This window comes from Leuciscus leuciscus (assembly GCF_965113295.1).
Source record: "Leuciscus leuciscus genome assembly, chromosome: 6".
Taxonomy (NCBI): domain Eukaryota; kingdom Metazoa; phylum Chordata; class Actinopteri; order Cypriniformes; family Leuciscidae; genus Leuciscus; species Leuciscus leuciscus.
In genome coordinates this window covers 34,001,892-34,020,835 of record NC_138730.1, presented here as the reverse complement: position 1 = coordinate 34,020,835, position 18,944 = coordinate 34,001,892, and the positions used below count along the sequence as shown (strand labels likewise).

Below are 18,944 nucleotides of genomic sequence, written 5' to 3'. Positions count from 1 at the left end.
TATATATATATATATATATATGCTTTATTTGAACATTCAGTTTACAGTGTGAAACAACCAAATTAGAACACAGCAACAAGTATTAAGAATAACAAAAATATAAAGAATAGTAAAAGAAAACAAAACTTTGCATGATTTACGATGCTGATGACCGTTAAAACGCGTCCTCAAAGTCTGTGAAAAGGTCTGAACCATAGACGGTAACGAACGAGAGAGAGGGAGAGAGAGAGAGAGAGAGAGAGAGAGGGGGGGGGGGGGGGGCGGATAGAGAGAGCGCAGGGGCGTGTTTTTTTTTTCTACATGAGAGCTGGAAATACAGTCCTCTGCATAATATTCTCGGTTCCGTTGTTCTGACATATATTCAAAGCACTCTGACAAAAAAAAAAAAAAAAAAAAGGAGGGAAATTCCGCTTATATTTTGTTTGAGGCTTTAAAACGCTACAAATTAAACCGCGAACCGAAAAGGACATTCTCTCAGAAAGAACTATGAGTGAGGTAAGTTCTATTTGTTATTTTAAGACTGTATGATAAACCCGACTAACTTAAAAGTTCATTCGAAGATTTATAACATAAAATTAATCTAGGACGTCCAATTCAATGCAAATGCTTTCTTTGTTGAGACCCAAAAAAAGGATTAAATCATTTAAATCCTTTGAATCATGCAAGTTGCATTAATACAAATGGGTTAGCTGTAAACCCAACCCAAATTTCTCGTCAGTAAAGATGAGAAATATAACCCTTTCTTTATATTTTTTTATCTTTACTGAAATCAGAGGTTGGTTGACAGCTGAAACCATCTCTTTATGAATTTTGCCAATATATATAGAAAATATAAATCTTTAGATTTCCGTAGTTTAAAATGAAAGTGATGATTTACATTATTTTTGTGTGTCCTATTAATTGCCAATTAATAAGTGGCTCAGGGGAGCTTGACCTTGCTGATCTGAGCTTGGCTAATTAGCAGATGGAGATTGTGCCGTGAGGCTTGTGTGTATCAAGTGATGTGTGAGAGTGAAAATAAAGTGCTGTCTGAGGTAATGTAGAAGAGAAAAAGTAATGACTAACACACTGAGAGCCAGCTGGCAGCATGCATGCATGGGATCTCCCCCCTCATCACAATGTCTTTTAAGTGTGAAAGCCAGAAGTGTGAAGTATTACCTCCACAATACTCATATGACTTATTTTTGGCAAATTATGAGAAAAATAAACAACAGAATGGCATGTACACACACAAAAAAAGGCATCTCTTGAGACCAAAGTTGTCGTTTTTATGCTCAAAGAGATTTTATCTGACAGCTCACAGAATGTGGTGGATGGTGCATTAAAACTTACTGGAGAGAGGAGGCTGAGGCTGGTTCAGAGTTCAGAGTAAGGTGAAGATGCTCTTTCATTCCAAAAAAGGCTTAACGGGGGAAAGGGCTGCAGCGATTTGCATTTGAAAGAGTCCCTTGCAGTGAGAGAGAGTGAATAATATGTGTATATGTGAGTGAGTATATGTGTGTTTAGGCAATGTTCCATTTCATCCCCCCTTGATGACATTTTCGGTTCTCAAAAGAGTATATCAGCAGCTTCAAGCAAATATCACAGTGTTTCTCAGATTGAAATGACAATTCATCGCTGAAATTACACATTTAAAAAGGATTTACACAAAAATACATGAACACAAACTGACACATTTTGGATGCCAATGTGAATAACTCAAATCTAGGGCATCATCTCAAGGCTAATTTGTTCTCATAATTGAAAAAGCAAGGTCACAGATATACTGAATGTATTTTGGCCTTTAGTAGTTTACACCGTGTGCCTCGGAAACAAAGATTTAATAACCCCGTACTTTATCTATCAAATGTGAACAGGGATAAATTAATTTAAGAAATATATAATATAAAATACACACACACACACACACACAGTAAGCTTGCATTTCATGGGGATCCTCTCCAGGGCTGAGTGCCTCTGTTCCAGATTGCACACAGAATTGAAAAAGGGGGATTAAACCGATGGGGATTAAGGGGTCTTTATCGCTCGGTGTCCTAACACACGCATGATAAAGCCCATATCAGGTTTTAATTTGATGGCAGACCAAGTACAAAATTCACAGATGCTCCGATTTTAGTTTTTACTGCATGCCTGAATGCTCTCACAATAAACCTGAAAGCTGCTGCCTCTTTCTTGCAGAACAGTTCATCTGATCCTCCCAACAGCACTCAGGGGCCCGCCACAGATGGAAAAGGTGTGTTTATGTGTTCCATTACAGCATATTTAACATTTTCATGATTTACTTCTTGAAAACTCCACCAAAACTGTCCGGTTAAGGTCACGTTTTTGTAGGCCAATGCAGAAGCTAGCATCATCCTTGTTCCCTCAACAAAACCTAATAGGATTTTTCCCTTTGGCTTTAGGACAGTTGCAGAAAATAAGCTCCGACCAACAGAACTTTTATGAATTTTGAAGCCTAAATACAATCACCAGAAGTAAAAAGCTAAACGTATGTTATAAACGGACTACACCATGGTCACCACCATTAAGCATCATAAAAAAGTAAGAATAGTTTGCAAGAGCGTGAATAATAAACACAACGAGGCTGTAAAAGCTGCCTATAGTGAGTAGATACGTTTTTCATCTTGATGACATTTAATATTCCCGACAACCTCTGTATATAGTCCCATTTAGCCACTTGACAAGTAACAGCTTTAAATAAAAACACAAGTGTTACTGATGTATTTTATGTCAAAGTATAAAATGTGAAAATATATTGAGCTTGAGCACAGGGCATAGACATTATTTCAGGCATTTAATCAAACACCCATTCAAAAAACCCATTGACTTTGGGACGTTGGAGCCGGAAGTGCTAAAATACTCGTCTACAAAAAATTCATCATCCTTAAATGACTCATATTTGTCTCTGAAAGCTGACAAGAATACTTTTTAACATCGAAACAAATAGACATCTCATTTTTAACTATGAAAATGCACCGTACTGCTAAAAGATATTAGAACAAATACATATTTTAAAGTTCTGTGGTATGAAAATGTATACAATTGCTTTAAGTATATTTATAACAATTAACATGATTTAAGACCTGAATTGGGACGCATATACACAGTGGCTTCACAAATGTAAGAAATATTGCAGTTCCTTTTACTATGCCATTAATGTTGTCAATGTTTGCGTGTCATGTGTCCCTCAGCCGCCCAGGAGAAACCTGCGGACAAAGAGGGGAAGCCCCCTACGCAAGAACCCGAAGAAGAGATCGACATTGATCTGGAGGCGCCAGAGACGGAGAAAGCAGCTTTGGCAATACAGAATCAGTTTAGACGCTTCCAGAAGAAAAAGAAGTAGAAAAGGGAAGCCTGAACAAAGAGAATCGGTGGACAAAAAAAACGCCTTCCACAATATTCACTATGGAAAGAGAATTAACAAAGAAGAGACAGAGGAAAGTCAAGTGTGGGTGGGAAATTAGGGGTTTGGAAAATAAATGATAGCCCTGTGGCATCAACATGCTGGGTAGATTAGAGTTTAGGACATAAGAATAGAGAAGGATTTTCACTTTAAAAGACATGGCAGATTCTGTTCTCACTATATTTGTCTAGATTTGTCTCCATCCTTCTCCTCTCCTGTAGACATAAATATAGGAACGCCAGTTACATGTGCAACACACATCTGTCATTTAATGTATTTAGTATCATTGATGCAATAGAACAAATGTAAGTGGTATTAAACTTAATTCAAAGGGCAGTAAATGACCAAATGTTGCACTACACTTACAGTAAAACATGTTGGCGTGAATCAGTATTAGATATGAAGTAGCTTAGTTGTAAATCTATTCTTAGAGTAGGCTGTTCATTTTTTTTGTGTTTTTTTTGTTCAAGTGACAAGTGATTAAAAAAAATCTTTATTTCAACAGCAGACCAAATAATGATTATTTAATAGCAGAAAAAAATATTATAACCTGACATTCTCAGAAGAATTAGCAATAGCAATATCTTGCATATTTATGCATTTTGGACAGGGCTTTAATCAAGACACACTGAAGTTTAAATTCAATAGCTTATTATTTTTAATATTAGCCCTGTTAAACTAGGCAAATGGCCTTGAAATACATGTAAAATGGGCAAGTTTAACATTCTATTCAGTTAACTGTAAATTGCTAGCTGAATTTAGCACAAGGTCAAGAACCTTTTAAGTCATGTCATACTCACTTAAATTAGCATAAATTCCTTTCATTTTTGCTTCAATGCCAGAAGTCACTGGCATGCAAGTGAGATCCTTGAATTTTTGGAGACTGGTGACTCAAATGAAGATGATTATCAAGGAAAGTGTAACATTTTGATCTATTTTAAGTGTCTTTATCTTTCTCCTTCCCTATAATTAAAGTGGTCTCCACAGATATCTCAGAATAGCTCATAAAAATTAGAGCAGTATATAGAGACTCATGATTATCTTGCAGTTAATGGGACAAATTATGTCTGTAATTGCATTGAGATAGGTTTGATGAAAATGTCATCTGTGCTTGATCGTTTTCAGATAACCACTGGCAAGGCAATTATTGAATACATCTGTTATTATTCTGTATATTTTATATCAAGTAGCCTATGACACATTTTACTGTTGGACAGACATTTATATCCTCCTGTATTGCTATGTACTTATCTCTCTCTCTCTCTCTCTCTCTCTCTCTCTCTCTCTGTGCTCATGTGTGCTTGAGTGCTCTATCCTACACTTGTTTCTTTTTTCAGTGTGACTCATTGCTTCAATAGAAAGAATTGTATGTCCTGACCTGAATTGTATGTACTAGGGGCAGTAAGTAGATGGTTACATAAAGTGAAGAACATTATATAACATTAGTTTGCCTTTTCTCCATCAAACATATAGAATTTTCAATGTAAATGCATATTTCAACTACTATTGCAGTTTAGTATTTTTTAAACCTTCGATCTAAAATAGTTAATGCAGGAGTAAAGTGAAATGAATGGTAAAAAAAAGAAGTAATTATTGGATGTTCCCACTTAGGCTACTTGTCGTTGTCTATAAACCAAAATAGAAAGCTTTTTATAGGCTACCTAGTTTTATAGCTAAGAGTTTTATTGTGCTGTCCCCTAATAAGTACAGTCAATAGTTACATCATTTAATCATTTAAAGAATGCACGTTTACTTGTGTTTGGTGCTGATACGTGTAGGAGGTGAATGGCATCATACAACCTAAATCTTGCGAGAGGAGATGATGACGCCTGTTACTAGTCTGATAGTGTTTAAAAACTATAATAACCTATACTATTATTTGAACAGCAGAGGGCAGTCTCTTTCTTTCTATCCATCTTAGGCAATGTTTCCAAGTCCGTGGTTTTTTGGGGTTACTTAATTGGGCTACTTTTAAAGGGGTGGTATAATGCCCTTTTCACAAGATGTAAAATATGTCTTTGATGTCCCCAGAGTGTGTATGTGAAGTTGTAGCTCAAAATACCCCACAGATATTTGTATATAGCATGTTAAAGTTGTTTTTGAGGGTGAGCAAAAACGCACCGTTTTGTGTCTGTTCCTTTAAATGCAAATGAGCTGCTGCTCCCAGCACAGAGGGCGGAGCTTCAACAGCTTGTGTCATTTTACCTCACACAGACATGCACTAAAAATTTCAAAAACGTTTAGCCTTTTATGTTCAAACAAAAGTCAGATGATGTCAACGGAGTCAATGATGGAGAGACTCAAGAAGAAGTGACAACATGTAGAATGCAACAGCACATTTCTGAATGGTTAGTTGATGAATTTATGTAGCTTTTGTGTAGTTATCTTCTAGTCACTGATTAGCATATTCTGTCTTGATAATCTATAAATCATGTTCAGGGGGTGGGGTTTATGTAAATTTTAGGGTTAGTGATGTCAGGAATGTTGTGTAGTCCCTACCAGCTAAAAAGCAATTTCTTTAAAAGCAAATAACTCCCTTTGCTTTGAACTTTGAGCATTGCAACTTTGCAGATGTTGTTTATGCTCCAACAGCAACATTACACCTAAACTTAGAAAAGTGAAATCATAATCAACCACCCCTTTAAAGGTAGGGTAGGCAGTTTGAGAGACTAGCAAGAGTGGTGCATGTATGACTTCAGAACCGAGAAGTCTAATGCGCCACTGGTTCCTTCAATATTTTCCTTTGAGGTTTTATAATGTTTTTTTTTTTGTTTTGTTTTTTTTATATGAGTAAAATAAAGCCTGTGGTAAACAACTTGACAGTAGGCTACTTTGACGTTTAGTTCTACAAATTAGTCTTCCGGGTTCTGACGTCATACCTGCACCAATCTATGGCAAGCTCGCTTTTAAAGCATAAGATCCTTTTCCATCTCCCTTCAGAGCGCTCTCCAAAGCCACACCTCCTCCAAAACACATGAATGCACACAGCTAGTGCAGAGTCTGCAAATTTTATTTATAAACCAATTTTATGCACTGCATAAATCCATAGAAAAAGAACCATACAAAACATTTTGTGGAAAAAATGTAAAACCAGTAAAAGTGCAGTCAAAGAATAAAAAAATATGTACAAAAATAAATAATACAGAACATATCAAAAATATATTACAACTATGATGCATAAAAACTTTTATTTTTTTATTTAGGGAGCAGAGGGGATGAAATAGGATCAGAATTCAAACTTATGACACCTGTATATGTCCCAGAGTTAAATCCACAATATTGAAATGCTTTTTTACCTACACTTCATCTTTAGTGCACACTGCCAGCACTGGTTTAAGGTGTTTCATTAATGTAAAGTCACAAAAGAATGCTTCCCATATATAATGCTGATGAACTGAAACAAACAGATTTTTTGTTTGTGTGTGTTCAAAACCACACCAGAGAAATCTGAAAATCTCAATTATAGGCTACAGGTCGCGGTTATCAGGTTGAGAATAAAGTTTCTGACTCAACCCTTGTACTGTCAGTCCAGATTCTTAGACCATTACACTGGTCTGCTTTTTTCACACTAATTCTCTAGAATTTATTTATACTGCTTGCAAGACAAGACTACTGATATACCTTAAACATCAAAGTTTAGTGCTTTGTTATAAACCCACAACCCTAAATATAGAAAATCATTTTGAAATTTTCTTCTGCATATAGTGAATTGTGATCGCCATATATTTAACACTTGCAGGTTAAATTACAGTTGTCATTTTGATTCTTGTGTGTAGCACACAGAAAACAAAATGCATACATGATGCAACATTTGATTTATACAGAATCAGAAGCCTGAAACATAGTATTACTTAAAACTTAAACACGAATCTGGTATTTACTTCTGGTAATGCAATAGATGTTTTTCTTCCTCCCCTCTCTTACTTCTCAATATACTCTCAATATATTTACATTTACATTTACATTTAGTCATTTAGCAGACGCCCTTATCCAAAGCGACTTACAAATTAGGACTAAGTTCAGCGAGTCATCATAAAGAGGCAAAAGCAACAACAACGCAGGAAGTGCTCAAAATACGAAGTTCAGGTATTATTCAGAGTAGCCTAAGCCTGATAAGTGATGTTTCAAAGGGAAAGGATTATTTTTTTTTTTATTTTTTTTTTTCTATAAGGTTAAGTGCTCACGGAAGAGATTGGTTTTCAGCTGTTTTTTGAATGTTGTCAGGGATTCTGCATTCCGGATGAGGGTGGGGAGAGCGTTCCACCAGCATGGAACTGTAAATGAGAATGTTCTGGAAAGTGATTTTGTGGCTTTCTGTGATGGAACCACGAGACGTCGCTCGTTGACCGATCGTAGGTGTCTGGTAGGGATGTAGACTCGTAGGAGTGAGTGAAAGTAGGAGGGAGCTGAGCCTGTGATAGTTCTGTAAGCAAGCGTCAGTGCCTTGAACTTGATGCGAGCAGCTAGAGGTAGCCAGTGCAGAGAGATGAACAGAGGAGTGACGTGGGCCCTCTTGGGCTCGTTGAAGACAAGACGAGCTGCAGCATTCTGGATCATCTGTAGGGGTTTGGTCGCACATGCTGGGAGTCCAGCCAGAAGGGCATTGCAGTAGTCAAGCCTAGAGATGACCAGGGCCTGGACGATAAGTTGTGTTGCATGCTCAGTTAGGAAAGGCCTGATCTTCCTGATGTTGTGCAGTGCAAACCTGCATGATCGAGCTGTCTTTGAAATGTGATCTGTGAAGGTCAGCTGGTCATCAAACGTTACTCCAAGATTTCTGACCGATCTTGATGGGGTGATTAATGATGACTCTAGCTGGATGGTGAAGTCGTGCTGTAGAGACGGATTGGCAGGGAGGACGAGAAGCTCAGTCTTTGCCAGGTTGAGCTGCAGGTGGTGTTCCTTCATCCATGTGGAGATGTCCGCCAGACAGCTTGAGACCCGTGCAGCTACTGTGGGATCATCTGGTTGAAAGGAGAGGAAGAGCTGTGTGTCATCAGCATAGCAGTGGTAGGAAAAACCGTGTGCCTGTATGATGTGTCCCAGTGATGTGGTGTAGATGGAGAAGAGGAGGGGACCAAGAACTGAACCCTGGGGAACCCCTGTGGTCAGCTGATGTGCTCTGGATACCTCGCCTCTCCATGCGACCTTGAAGGACCTACCTGTGAGATAGGACTCAAACCAGTGGAGTGAAGTTCCTGTGATGCCCAGCGATGAGAGGGTGGACAGAAGGATCTGATGATTCACCGTGTCGAAGGCAGCAGACAGATCCAGGAGAATGAGGACTGAAGATTTGGAAGCAGCTTTTGCGATCCGTAGGGCTTCTGTGACTGACAGTAATGCAGTCTCAGTTGAATGTCCTTTCTTGAAGCCAGATTGGTTGACATCCAGCTGGTTGTTTAGAGACAAGAAGGATGTTAGTTGGTTGAAGACAGCTCTTTCAAGTGTCTTCGCAATGAATGGTAGGAGAGAGATAGGTCTGTAATTCTCTACCAATGATGTGTTTAGCGTTGGTTTTTTGAGCAGTGGAGTAACCCGAGCCTGCTTGAATGCTGTAGGGAAGGTGCCAGTGTGGAGGGATGAGTTGATGATGTGTGTGAGTGATGGCAATATATGTGTGTTAGCTTGAAGAATACATAAGGGTTTCTATACTTCTTATCCCCCTTGTGTTCACTTGAATGATCCCCTTTCTCTATCTTTAACCCAGATGTGTTCAGTTCCTCTTATAATCTGTGATCAGACCCCTGTGTCAGACCCCAAATCTTTGAATTTGATTTGCCAACCATCCTGCTTTTGTGGTTTCCATATGTTAGCTCACTGTTAAGACTTTTTAATATAATTTTTATAATTGCTTTTTGCTCTTTGACTACTCATTTCTTCTTTGTGGTATCTTTATTAATTTGCTCCAGTGTAGTTTTCTGGTCAAGTTTTTCCTCCAACTGATCAAGTTCTTGCTCAAGTAGAGCCAGTTTAATAGGATCTGACTCACATTTGTCTTCATCCTCTTCCTCTTCTTCATATTCTTCCACTTCAATTCCATCCATGGTCTTTTGTAGCTGAGTCTTCACTTTGTTTAGTTCCAGAAGGCCGTGTTGAAGCTCTTTGCATACTTCTCGGATCTTGGAGGCAAATTTGGTCTTGGCACCTTTGCGGAGTTCATTGGAGTCTTTGGCAAGAAAAAAGACATCCAGGGCTAGAAAGAGAGTGGACATGACCCCCGTGGTGATACTGATGGCCCTGACGGCTTTGGCAGCTCCTCCAGCAACACCTAAAACTTTCACAGTGCTGATAAGCCTTTCAGTGTTAATCATGAGGGCTTTACCTGCTCGCCCACCTTCCTTCATCACATGCTTTATGTTGCGGCTGAGTCTCGTGTTGACCACACTCTCAGAGTACTCCTTAAAATCCCATTCTTGCAGAGTGTTCATTCCTTCCTATATACACAACAGACAAAAAGTGAGATAGATAGATAGATAGATAGATAGATAGATAGATAGATAGATAGATAGATACAGTGCTATGCATAAGTTTAGACACCCATGCTAAAGTTGACTAAAAAGAGGAATAAAAAATCATCTTTTGGAAATTGAACTTAATGCCTTAATTAAAAAAATTAGGAAAAATCCAACCATTAAGGACACCAATTTTCTTTGTGAATGAATAATGTATCGTAAATAAATAAACGTTCTTCCTTAAAATACAGGGTGCATAAGTCTGGACACCCCTATGTTAAATTCCCATAGAGGCAGGCAGATTTTTTATTTTTAAAGGCCAGTTACTTCATGGATCCAGGATACTATGCATCCTGATAAAGTTCCCTTGGCCTTTGGAATTAAAATAGCCCCACATCATCACATAGCCTTCAGTACTTTCCATAAGATCATCTCTCAATGCAAATCCAACCAGCTATTAGGCTAACTGAAATAAAACCATGCCAATCTCTAGGTATGGTGAAGGCTATGTGATGATGTGGGGCTATTTTAATTCCAAAGGCCAAGGGAACCTTATCAGGATGCATAGTATCCTGGATCTATGAAGTAACTGGCCTTTAAAAATAAAAAATCTGCCTGCCTCTATGGGAATTTAACATAGGGGTGTCCAGACTTATGCACCCTGTATTTTAAGGAAGAACATTTATTTATTTACGATACATTATTCATTCACAAAGAAAATTGGTGTCCTTAATGGTTGGATTTTTCCTATTTTTTTTAATTAAGGCATTAAGTTCAATTTCCAAAAGATGATTTTTTATTCCTCTTTTTAGTCAACTTTAGCATGGGTGTCTAAACTTATGCATAGCACTGTAGATAGAGAGAAAGAGAGAGAGAGAGAGAGAGAGAGAGATAGACATACTTGCATGAATTCCAGACAATCTCTGATGTCATTGATCTCGTCCTGGTAGCCCTGGATCATCTTCTCCACCTTCTTGCGGTCCATTTTGGATTGAACCGCATCAGTGATGTTAGCTGTGGCTGAGGTGATGCTCCCAGCTGTTGCCACACTGATACCCACCGCAGTAACGATAGTAGAGGTGCCAAAAGTGAAGGGTGCCAGTATGAGGCCGGTAATGGTGGCTATGCCCCCGGCCACACAAGCCACACCCCCTCCGACAGCTGCGCTCACGGTCTTCTTATGGAAGCTGTCAGCAGTGTCCGCTAGTGCAAGCAACTCCACAATGCGACGTTGCAGAGAGGCTCCACGCTGGTTGAACAGACTGACAAAGAGACGGGCTGCCATGAACACACGGTCAGCAGCAGCCTCAACAGCCCTAAGAGACAAACATTAGCAAAACAGATCAGTGGTCATAGGAGTTAGACAGTTTAAAAAAAAAAAATCCACATTTACTCACAGCTCCTCCTTATCCTCCTGAAAATTTGCTGTTTCATTCCATTCAGTCCAACCTGTCAAAATTCAGTAAGTCATATGAAATTAGTGAGGACAAGTAGTTCATAATTATTTTATATTTTTAGCAGTGCACTGCAGCTACAAACACACAACATGGCTGTTATAGGGCAATGCATCATATCTTATACTGTTTTTTAGTATTATGTCATTAAGACATGCTTTTTAAGATGCTATGTTAAGTTTAAAATGGTTGAATTTATTCAATGTACTGTAGTATAACATTTTGCTCTGTGCAGCTGAACATGTCTTACGTAATTGCCCCCTAAGAAACGGGTCAGGTGAATCAAAAACTAGCCTAATTATACAAGGACGTCTTTAACCCTTAAATGCATGAAACTTTTGCTCATCATTATTACATATTCAGGTCTTTAGTGACCCGGATCTAACATATATGGCTCTCTAATTGCCGTAATAGTATAACATTTTCTTTATATTTTAATAACAATTATAAAAGAATAGAATAAGGCATATTTCGTAACCTTTTGGAACTTGGAAGGGTTCAGTTTGATGTTTTCTTTTACCATCATCACTCTCATCGTCAGCTCATTTCCCCAGCATCTGGCTCATATTCACGATCTCAACTATATTCTTAATCTCAAAACTATCTTTTCAACATATTCAATATCAATATTTTGATCGCTGACAGCTCCTTCACCAGATCCACCATCAAGTGACGGTGACACTAATATTTAATTGCCTACAGTACTTGCTCTGCAGTAAATCACTTAGTCTTTTGTTATATGCCTGCGGTAATTATGAGTGTAACATCATGTCATCATTGAGTATCAGACATTGTCACCTTGAGGAATAAAGGTGAATTGCACTTATTGAGTCATCAGAGATTCAATTCATTGTGAGAAGGACCTGGCTGCAGCCTACAGAATGGGGCGGGGCAACATGTCTTGCTCCGCCCTATACTTACTCTGATTGGCTCTGTCGTCTTTCATAGGCATACATGATAGGAAATGTGTTCGGAGTTGTCTTCACTATAATGCACTGACAACATTCTTAATGTTAATGTTTAATGTAAAGACAACATTGGCCTACATCCTACAATGGCAAGAGAAATTAAAGTAACACTTTAGTTTAGGGTCCAATTCCCACTATTAACTAGTTGCTTATTAGCATGCATATTACTATGATATTGGCTGTTTATTAGTACTTATAAAGCACATATTAATGCCTTATTCTGCATGATCTTATTCTACATTCCTAATCCTACTCAATACCTAAATATAACAACTACCTTACTAACTATTAATAAGCAGTAATTAGGAGTTTATTGAGGCAAAGGTTGTAGTTAATAGTTAGTTAATAGTGAAAATTGGACCCTAATCTAAAGTGTGACAGAAATTAATTATGAAATGTTTATTCGTGGAGGACGGTGTGCACAAACCCTGTACTTAAGTTAAAATAGAGTACACTAATAAAATATTACTCCAGTAAGAGAGGTTTGTAATGCCACACAAAAAAGATAGACCTAAAATAGGCTAGAGCTCAGACTGACATTATTATGAATTATTAGGAGCACACTTAATCTGAGATTACTCCTGGATATTGGCTCATTTTAGCAGGACAAGACCAAATCAAGTGTTTATTGTTCAGTTGACTCGCTTGTTAACCACTGCAAATTTAATCTCTAGATCAGTTGAATTCACAAATTACACATTTAATGTTATTGATTGAAAAGAATCAGCTCAAAAGATCTTTTACATATTTTTTATTTCCTTTCTCATACTGTGGTGATATAAAGTAATCACATTTCATGAATCATTTAATTCATATTTCATTTCTCTACCTGAAGACCCTACCTGAAGACCTGACGTGTGGATAATCAACCAATACATTTTGGTTAAATGTTGTGGGGTTGTTCATGCGTTAGTCTTAAGACCAGCTCAATTTAGCAAAATATTAATTTCAGGGACATTGCGAGATACAGGCTAATGTTTTTTTTTTTTTTTTTTTTGCATTCTGAAGGCTTTGTGAAACTGCACAGCTTTTTCAGTTCATATAGATTTGAACGACATATACTCCGTCCTGCACCGATTATGAACACATTTCCTATCATGTATGCCTAGGAAAGACAATCAAGCCAATCAGAGTAGGTATGGGGCGGAGCGACACGTGCAACCTGCAGTCAGGTGTACTTGATTGTTGTTGCACAGAAAAAATACATACCTCGGGTCAATAGCGACCCAATACACAAAATTAATTAGAAAACAGACATTCTTTTATAATTCTTTTCTTATTATATTGTTTATAATACACCAATTGAGGAATACTAATACGGTGGATGTATAACTGTAAAAAAAGGGTAGTGGATGACGTCCTACAGTAGGTCAATAAAGACCCGATGTTTGCGTTTAAGGGTTAAACATTATAGCAGACTAGTCTTCTAGGAAAACCATGACCAGCAAATTAGGAAAATATGTAGTTTTTCACATGCATAATGTGTTTCAAAATTTGACCCAACTCACCCTCAACAGTTTTCCACCAGTCCATCAGGCCATCATCCTATGAACAGAGAGCAAGAGATAAAAAAAAAAAGGTTAAAACAGATTTCAAAATCAGTCAAATTTAACATCAATATTAATATATATATATATATATATATATATACTGTATGTATGCATGTATGTATATATAAAACAATACAAAAAAATAAATACCTCATCAGCCTCTAAAGAACTTAAATCTGTTGGGTAGGCAGCCATTTCCACTGGCAGGATTTCAAAAGTACAGTCCTATAACATTCAGAGAATAAGATATTATAAAAGTATTAAGTGAAGGCATAATGTTATATCGATGCACCATAGAAGCAACATAATAATTTGCAATTATAACGCATTGCAATTACAACTCACCTCAGTTGTCTGAAATTTCTGCATTTCCATCGGCACCTCAATTGTATCTTCTTGATCGGAACACTATAGAAAGATTTTATATTATGACGATTTTTTTAATGTAAACTATTAAATTATATATATATTTTTTTTAAGTGTTACATTACCTGTATACTGGGTGAAAATGTTGACATTCTAGGTAGAGTTCTCTTCACTCTAAATGATACAACCTGAAAGGATGTGAACAGCAAAGAAGATTATGCAGAATAGAGTATGTGAACTGACACTAAATAATTTTAAGTGCAAACAAAAAGCCCAATTCCACAACTGTCTGCGGCATTATGATGAAAATGATCATCAGTTATTTGTGTAGTTTATTGTACTGATGGGCTTCTATTTCCTACAATATTCCCACCTGTGTATACCGAAGGGAAAACAAGTGATCCTCACCTTGGTATTACTGTTAGAAACTTTTATATCATTATTTTCCATGCATTTTCTGGGCACTGCAATAGATTTCTAGGACATAGAGGAAACAGTTCAACATTTGTTGCACAACTTCATTTACTCTGCAGGCAACTTAAGATCATTACCGATTTGGTAAAGTACCTTTTCAGTGCCAGTGTCCAAGAAGCTATAATCCCAGTCAATACATTTACTGTGCTCACTTAGCGGATCCTACATATAGAATTAACTGTCATTTGAACTTTATTAAAAAAGGTTTAAAAGTACATGATATTTGTAAAGACTGTCAACGATATAAAAATACAGCAATAAAAGGGGGAAGCTGTGTTACCGTCTCAGCAGTGAAACGTAATGCCGGTTTTGGAGATCTGTGGAAAGTGCCACTACGCTTCCCTGAGTTATCCTGCACAAAAGGGACAGTAATTGTGAATGGCAGATGACTAAGCAATTACATATATTCTATTGTATACAATATAAAGGGCAGTGATAAGCACCTGTAAGTTGTTGAAAGAGAGATATAAGAGATCGTCATTACTGGCCAGCAGTTTAATGTGTAATGGTGGGCTGTCCTACAAGAAGAAAGCTTGTTAATACTGTGCATTATCATCTGGAAGGTAGGGGTACCAATGCAAAAAATACACAAATACACACTACCTATAAATAAAATAGACCTTCATATGCTAATTATTTAGTTGTTGTTGCAGAAATATACCTCTCCAGACGTGTCCTCAGTTCCTCGAGGAAATGTTTGGAGAAAATTAAACAGGGAATTTCCCTCCTAAAGAAATTAATCTGAGAATTAGATTGGCATTTTGTTTTACTTTGAATTCATGATAAACTGCCAATGTTATTGGTCCCACTGAACTTCAGTGACATTGGGGCTTACAAGACTCTCACTGGCTGAAAAATCCTAATTTTTCAATGCTGTTTCTACCTGAATGGACAGCAGATCTTCATATTATACAAAGCTAAACTAATTATATCATAATTTAGACAGTATTGCTGCATAAATGTAAACTTTAAGACATTCATTTAAGAATAAATGACTGCATGAACAAGGCTGTAGTTTTTTCCACACCTTGGTGTTGTTGTTTTCTGTTTGGTTGAGATTACCGGCTGAGAGTTCTCCATGTTGTAATGATAGTTCTTCCTGTCAAGAAAGAAAAAGGAAGGAAACACCAGACACGGTATGTGTGAGCTAAACCAAAATTGCAGGTAGCATTATTCGTTGTAATGTGTAACATCAAAGCATGGTTTTTACAGATTGAACACAGATTGTGGACACAGGGTGGACCACCTGAGCTTTTGTGGTGACCTTAGAGAAGCCTAATCCAAACTTATTGTGTCATTACAAAAGCTGTGATTCATATTGGATGTTCGGGTTAAGATGTAAAGTGTAATGTAATTACAACAGACCTTATTGCTGTGTTGGTTGGACAGACTGTCAGTGGTGGCAGTGAAGCAATCCTGGGGCAAACAGAAAGATAATCGCTGAAAACCTTGCGTTATCTTCCATAACAGATAATAATCAATAGATCAAAGTGTATATGCAACTCTACAGGCAAAAATCTAATTTGATCATGGGATTCCTATCCTGAGTATTTGGATGATGTATGAGCAAATTCACTGAGCAAGTCTCTTGCCTCCCCTAGTGGTAAAATAGGATACACTTTCATGGCCTAAGTAGCTGTGTGATGTAATGTATACAAAATAATGTGTGGCTGCAATGCATAATGAGACACAATGGTTGCAAAAAGTTTTTGTACACCTGAACCAAACTTAAAAATACATAAATTTGACTGTTAGACAATGGATGTTAGCAACATTTTGATACCTCAATGATGTTCAATTTCATGGTCAGGCCATTTACTTAAATTACACTATGAATTTATTATTTCAACTAGCATCTGTAAATCAACAGACTGTATAAAATAGCTTCAAGTGTCTGTCTTCAGTAAACACATGTTCTACCTCTTGTGCAGGAAGACTCGTCAACTTTTTAGGAGTTCTTTTAAACAACTGGCTGAAAACAGCAGCTTTCCCCTGACACATAAAGAAAATGTACATTCTACTAACATTTTCATTGTAAAAAAGAAACATTAAAAACAATGAAATGGATATAAATATACACCATGTATGATTAAAGTCAAGAATATAATTTGATGACCTTAGGGTTGTTGTTGTCTGGTTGTTGATCAGTGAGAGCCGAGAGATCACTCTCAGTTAGCATGTTCTGGGAAAAGATGTTAACTGATTATTCTCAGAAAAAAATACCATTGCTATATTTATATCATCTACATACTACAATAATAAATCAGATTCTTCCTTTTTTGCAGTCTGTCTATATTCCAAAATGTTACCAAAAAAAGCAGAGTCAAAATGGTAATATTCTGAGAAATCAAACTATAACATCAACTCTAAAAGTGCATTAAAGATAGAACATACAATTAGAAACTGACCATAATTTTGCTGTTCTCTAGCAGACCGTCATTATTGCCAGTGATTCCACCATGCACAATATTCTCATCCTAGAGAACAAAAAATGGTCAACTAACCATTACAAATTAAAGCACAGATATTACAGAGAGTCAGGCTACATCAAACTAATTACCCTAGCGTGAACGCTTGCGGTTCCTACACCCTTAAACATGTACCGTCTCGCCTCAGATGAGTGCTCAGCTGCGTCTGATCGCCTGGGCATTGAATCTACTTTCTCCTTAAGCACAAGCAGAGACAAAAACACACAGCAATACACAAACAGTTATATATGTGGCTGCAAAAAAAATTTATTTGAGTTTTTAAAATGTGTGACACATTCAAACGTTCAATATCTCACATTCACACCTAAACTAATAAAATGGGGATGCAGCTCCAGACATGTTTTCAGTGGTTCTAGTTCATGACTCATGTTCATATAAATCTATATTTAATCTATATGTTCTTTTATGATTGCTTTTTCTTTCCTTTTTATTCATTTAAAAAAAAATTTGTAAACTTAATTGTTAAATGTTCTTAATTGATCGTAATTGTACTTTTTTTTAACTCTCTTTCTCTCTTCTTGGACACTGAAACATCGTGTATAGATGTACTATACAAATAAACTTGCCTTGCCTTTTCATGTCACAATTAAATGTAGGGTTGTGGGACGCTGGAGCCTAAAGGCAGGGAAACACCTTGGACCAGTCCATCATAGAGCTAACACACAAAGACTCACACCCTTGAATAATTTAATGACTCCAATTATGTGAAAATCTAATATATTTATTATTTTAAAATGCCATAGCCAACCTGATGGCAATATTACTGCAAACTCTTTAGTGAGCATATGGAAACCTTTTCACACTGCTCATTCTCTCTCTTCATCTTGACAAATTCTAAATTATCTAACTTACAGGAAAAAATGCAAGTATTAATTATTATTTATAATTTTATTTAATTTAATTTATACAACTATTAATATTTCTTCAAATTAATTTTTAAATAGCCAAATATTTAAATAAATTATTTTAGCATTGTCACCATGGAACTGAAAAAAAATATTACAATTATTTTTATTTTTCATGTGACTGCTTCCTTACCTCATTTTAGCGTAGGGGAGGTCTGAGCTTCTGCTTCAGTTTTCCCTCTGTTATCAACCACTGCACTTCTCCATTTCTAACAAAAAAAACAAAACAAGTTTGCACAATGGATATCATATAGAAACCAAAATTATGAATATTGTGAATAATTATGAATAAGCGTTTCACACGCAACACTGCGCCGGAGAGTACTGTAACACTATCTTAAAAACGACCAACAATGACATCATTCATGATCACAAACAACTGCAAAGTCAAACATTATCACCAGTGTCAACGCCTCGGGCTAACGACGCTTCATTAGTTATTTGCTATGATGCACTTTGGTTTGCTCACTTTTTATGCTTTTTTAAAAAAAAATATAAACAACATTGTGGAATTCTTTTTCGATATTGACATTCCGTTGTTAGGGTGGATTTTTCTAGTCTGAGGCAAAGCGTCTGGTCTAGTATGACACATGACGCGTGCGAGCCAAACAGGAAGCCACTTGACTTTACCGAAACTTAACTCTATAGTTTATTTGATAAACATACAGAATTGCCAATTGTGACGATATTTCTCCGAACTTTTTTGCCTACCTTGTGTTCCCATGCGTACAGCTAAAGAGAAATGGAATGGTCTGTCAATACTTGTCAAGCTCCGCCCGGCTAATCGGTGTTGTGTAATAACAGAATCACAGCGAGACGGTTTAACAGGGTGTCTGTATGACTGACTCCAGTCTCTTTAAATCCAGTAGAGGGAAAAAAGAGA

General features: G+C 36.9%; 2 protein-coding genes across 8 annotated transcripts; one reads left to right on the top strand and one right to left on the bottom strand.

Annotated features, from left to right (window-relative positions):
* Positions 1 to 279: 279 nt before the first annotated feature.
* pcp4l1 (Purkinje cell protein 4 like 1) lies at positions 280 to 4,843 on the top strand. The gene is made up of 3 exons (XM_082173908.1): positions 280 to 495; positions 2,179 to 2,233; positions 3,192 to 4,843. Exons 1-3 carry the CDS (start codon positions 487 to 489, stop codon positions 3,341 to 3,343), a joined length of 216 nt encoding a protein of 71 aa, XP_082030034.1. The 5' UTR covers positions 280 to 486; the 3' UTR covers positions 3,344 to 4,843.
* A 1,554-nt stretch (positions 4,844 to 6,397) lies between these two features.
* apold1a (apolipoprotein L domain containing 1a) lies at positions 6,398 to 18,899 on the bottom strand. Of its 7 annotated transcripts, none has more exons than XM_082173888.1 (20): positions 18,773 to 18,899; positions 18,195 to 18,270; positions 17,228 to 17,332; positions 17,076 to 17,144; positions 16,784 to 16,849; positions 16,540 to 16,659; positions 16,033 to 16,083; positions 15,695 to 15,766; positions 15,329 to 15,394; positions 15,111 to 15,185; positions 14,948 to 15,019; positions 14,761 to 14,829; positions 14,602 to 14,670; positions 14,319 to 14,381; positions 14,173 to 14,235; positions 13,978 to 14,052; positions 13,786 to 13,822; positions 11,253 to 11,304; positions 10,757 to 11,171; positions 6,398 to 9,837 (listed from the first exon to the last, which is right to left on the bottom strand). In XM_082173888.1, exons 3-20 carry the CDS (start codon positions 17,315 to 17,317, stop codon positions 9,274 to 9,276), a joined length of 2,088 nt encoding a protein of 695 aa, XP_082030014.1. In that variant the 5' UTR covers positions 17,318 to 17,332; positions 18,195 to 18,270; positions 18,773 to 18,899; the 3' UTR covers positions 6,398 to 9,273. The 7 variants fall into 7 exon arrangements, with proteins under 7 accessions (XP_082030014.1, XP_082030018.1, XP_082030016.1 ...); XM_082173892.1 differs by having other exon boundaries at positions 16,588 to 16,659; XM_082173890.1 differs by having other exon boundaries at positions 17,076 to 17,138.
* Positions 18,900 to 18,944: the final 45 nt, after the last annotated feature.

Excerpts from the sequence above, each read along its gene's own strand:
- apold1a (XM_082173888.1), bottom strand. The coding sequence starts at position 17,317 with ATGCCCAGGCGATCAGACGCAGCTGAGCACTCATCTGAGGCGAGACGG. Across the intron at positions 14,671-14,760 it reads TGGACACTGGCACTGAAAAG|AAATCTATTGCAGTGCCCAG; the intron begins GTACTTTACCAA and ends TCTATGTCCTAG. Across the intron at positions 14,382-14,601 it reads TTTCTAACAGTAATACCAAG|GTTGTATCATTTAGAGTGAA; the intron begins GTGAGGATCACT and ends ACATCCTTTCAG.
- pcp4l1 (XM_082173908.1), top strand. Across the intron at positions 2,234-3,191 it reads GCCCGCCACAGATGGAAAAG|CCGCCCAGGAGAAACCTGCG; the intron begins GTGTGTTTATGT and ends TGTGTCCCTCAG.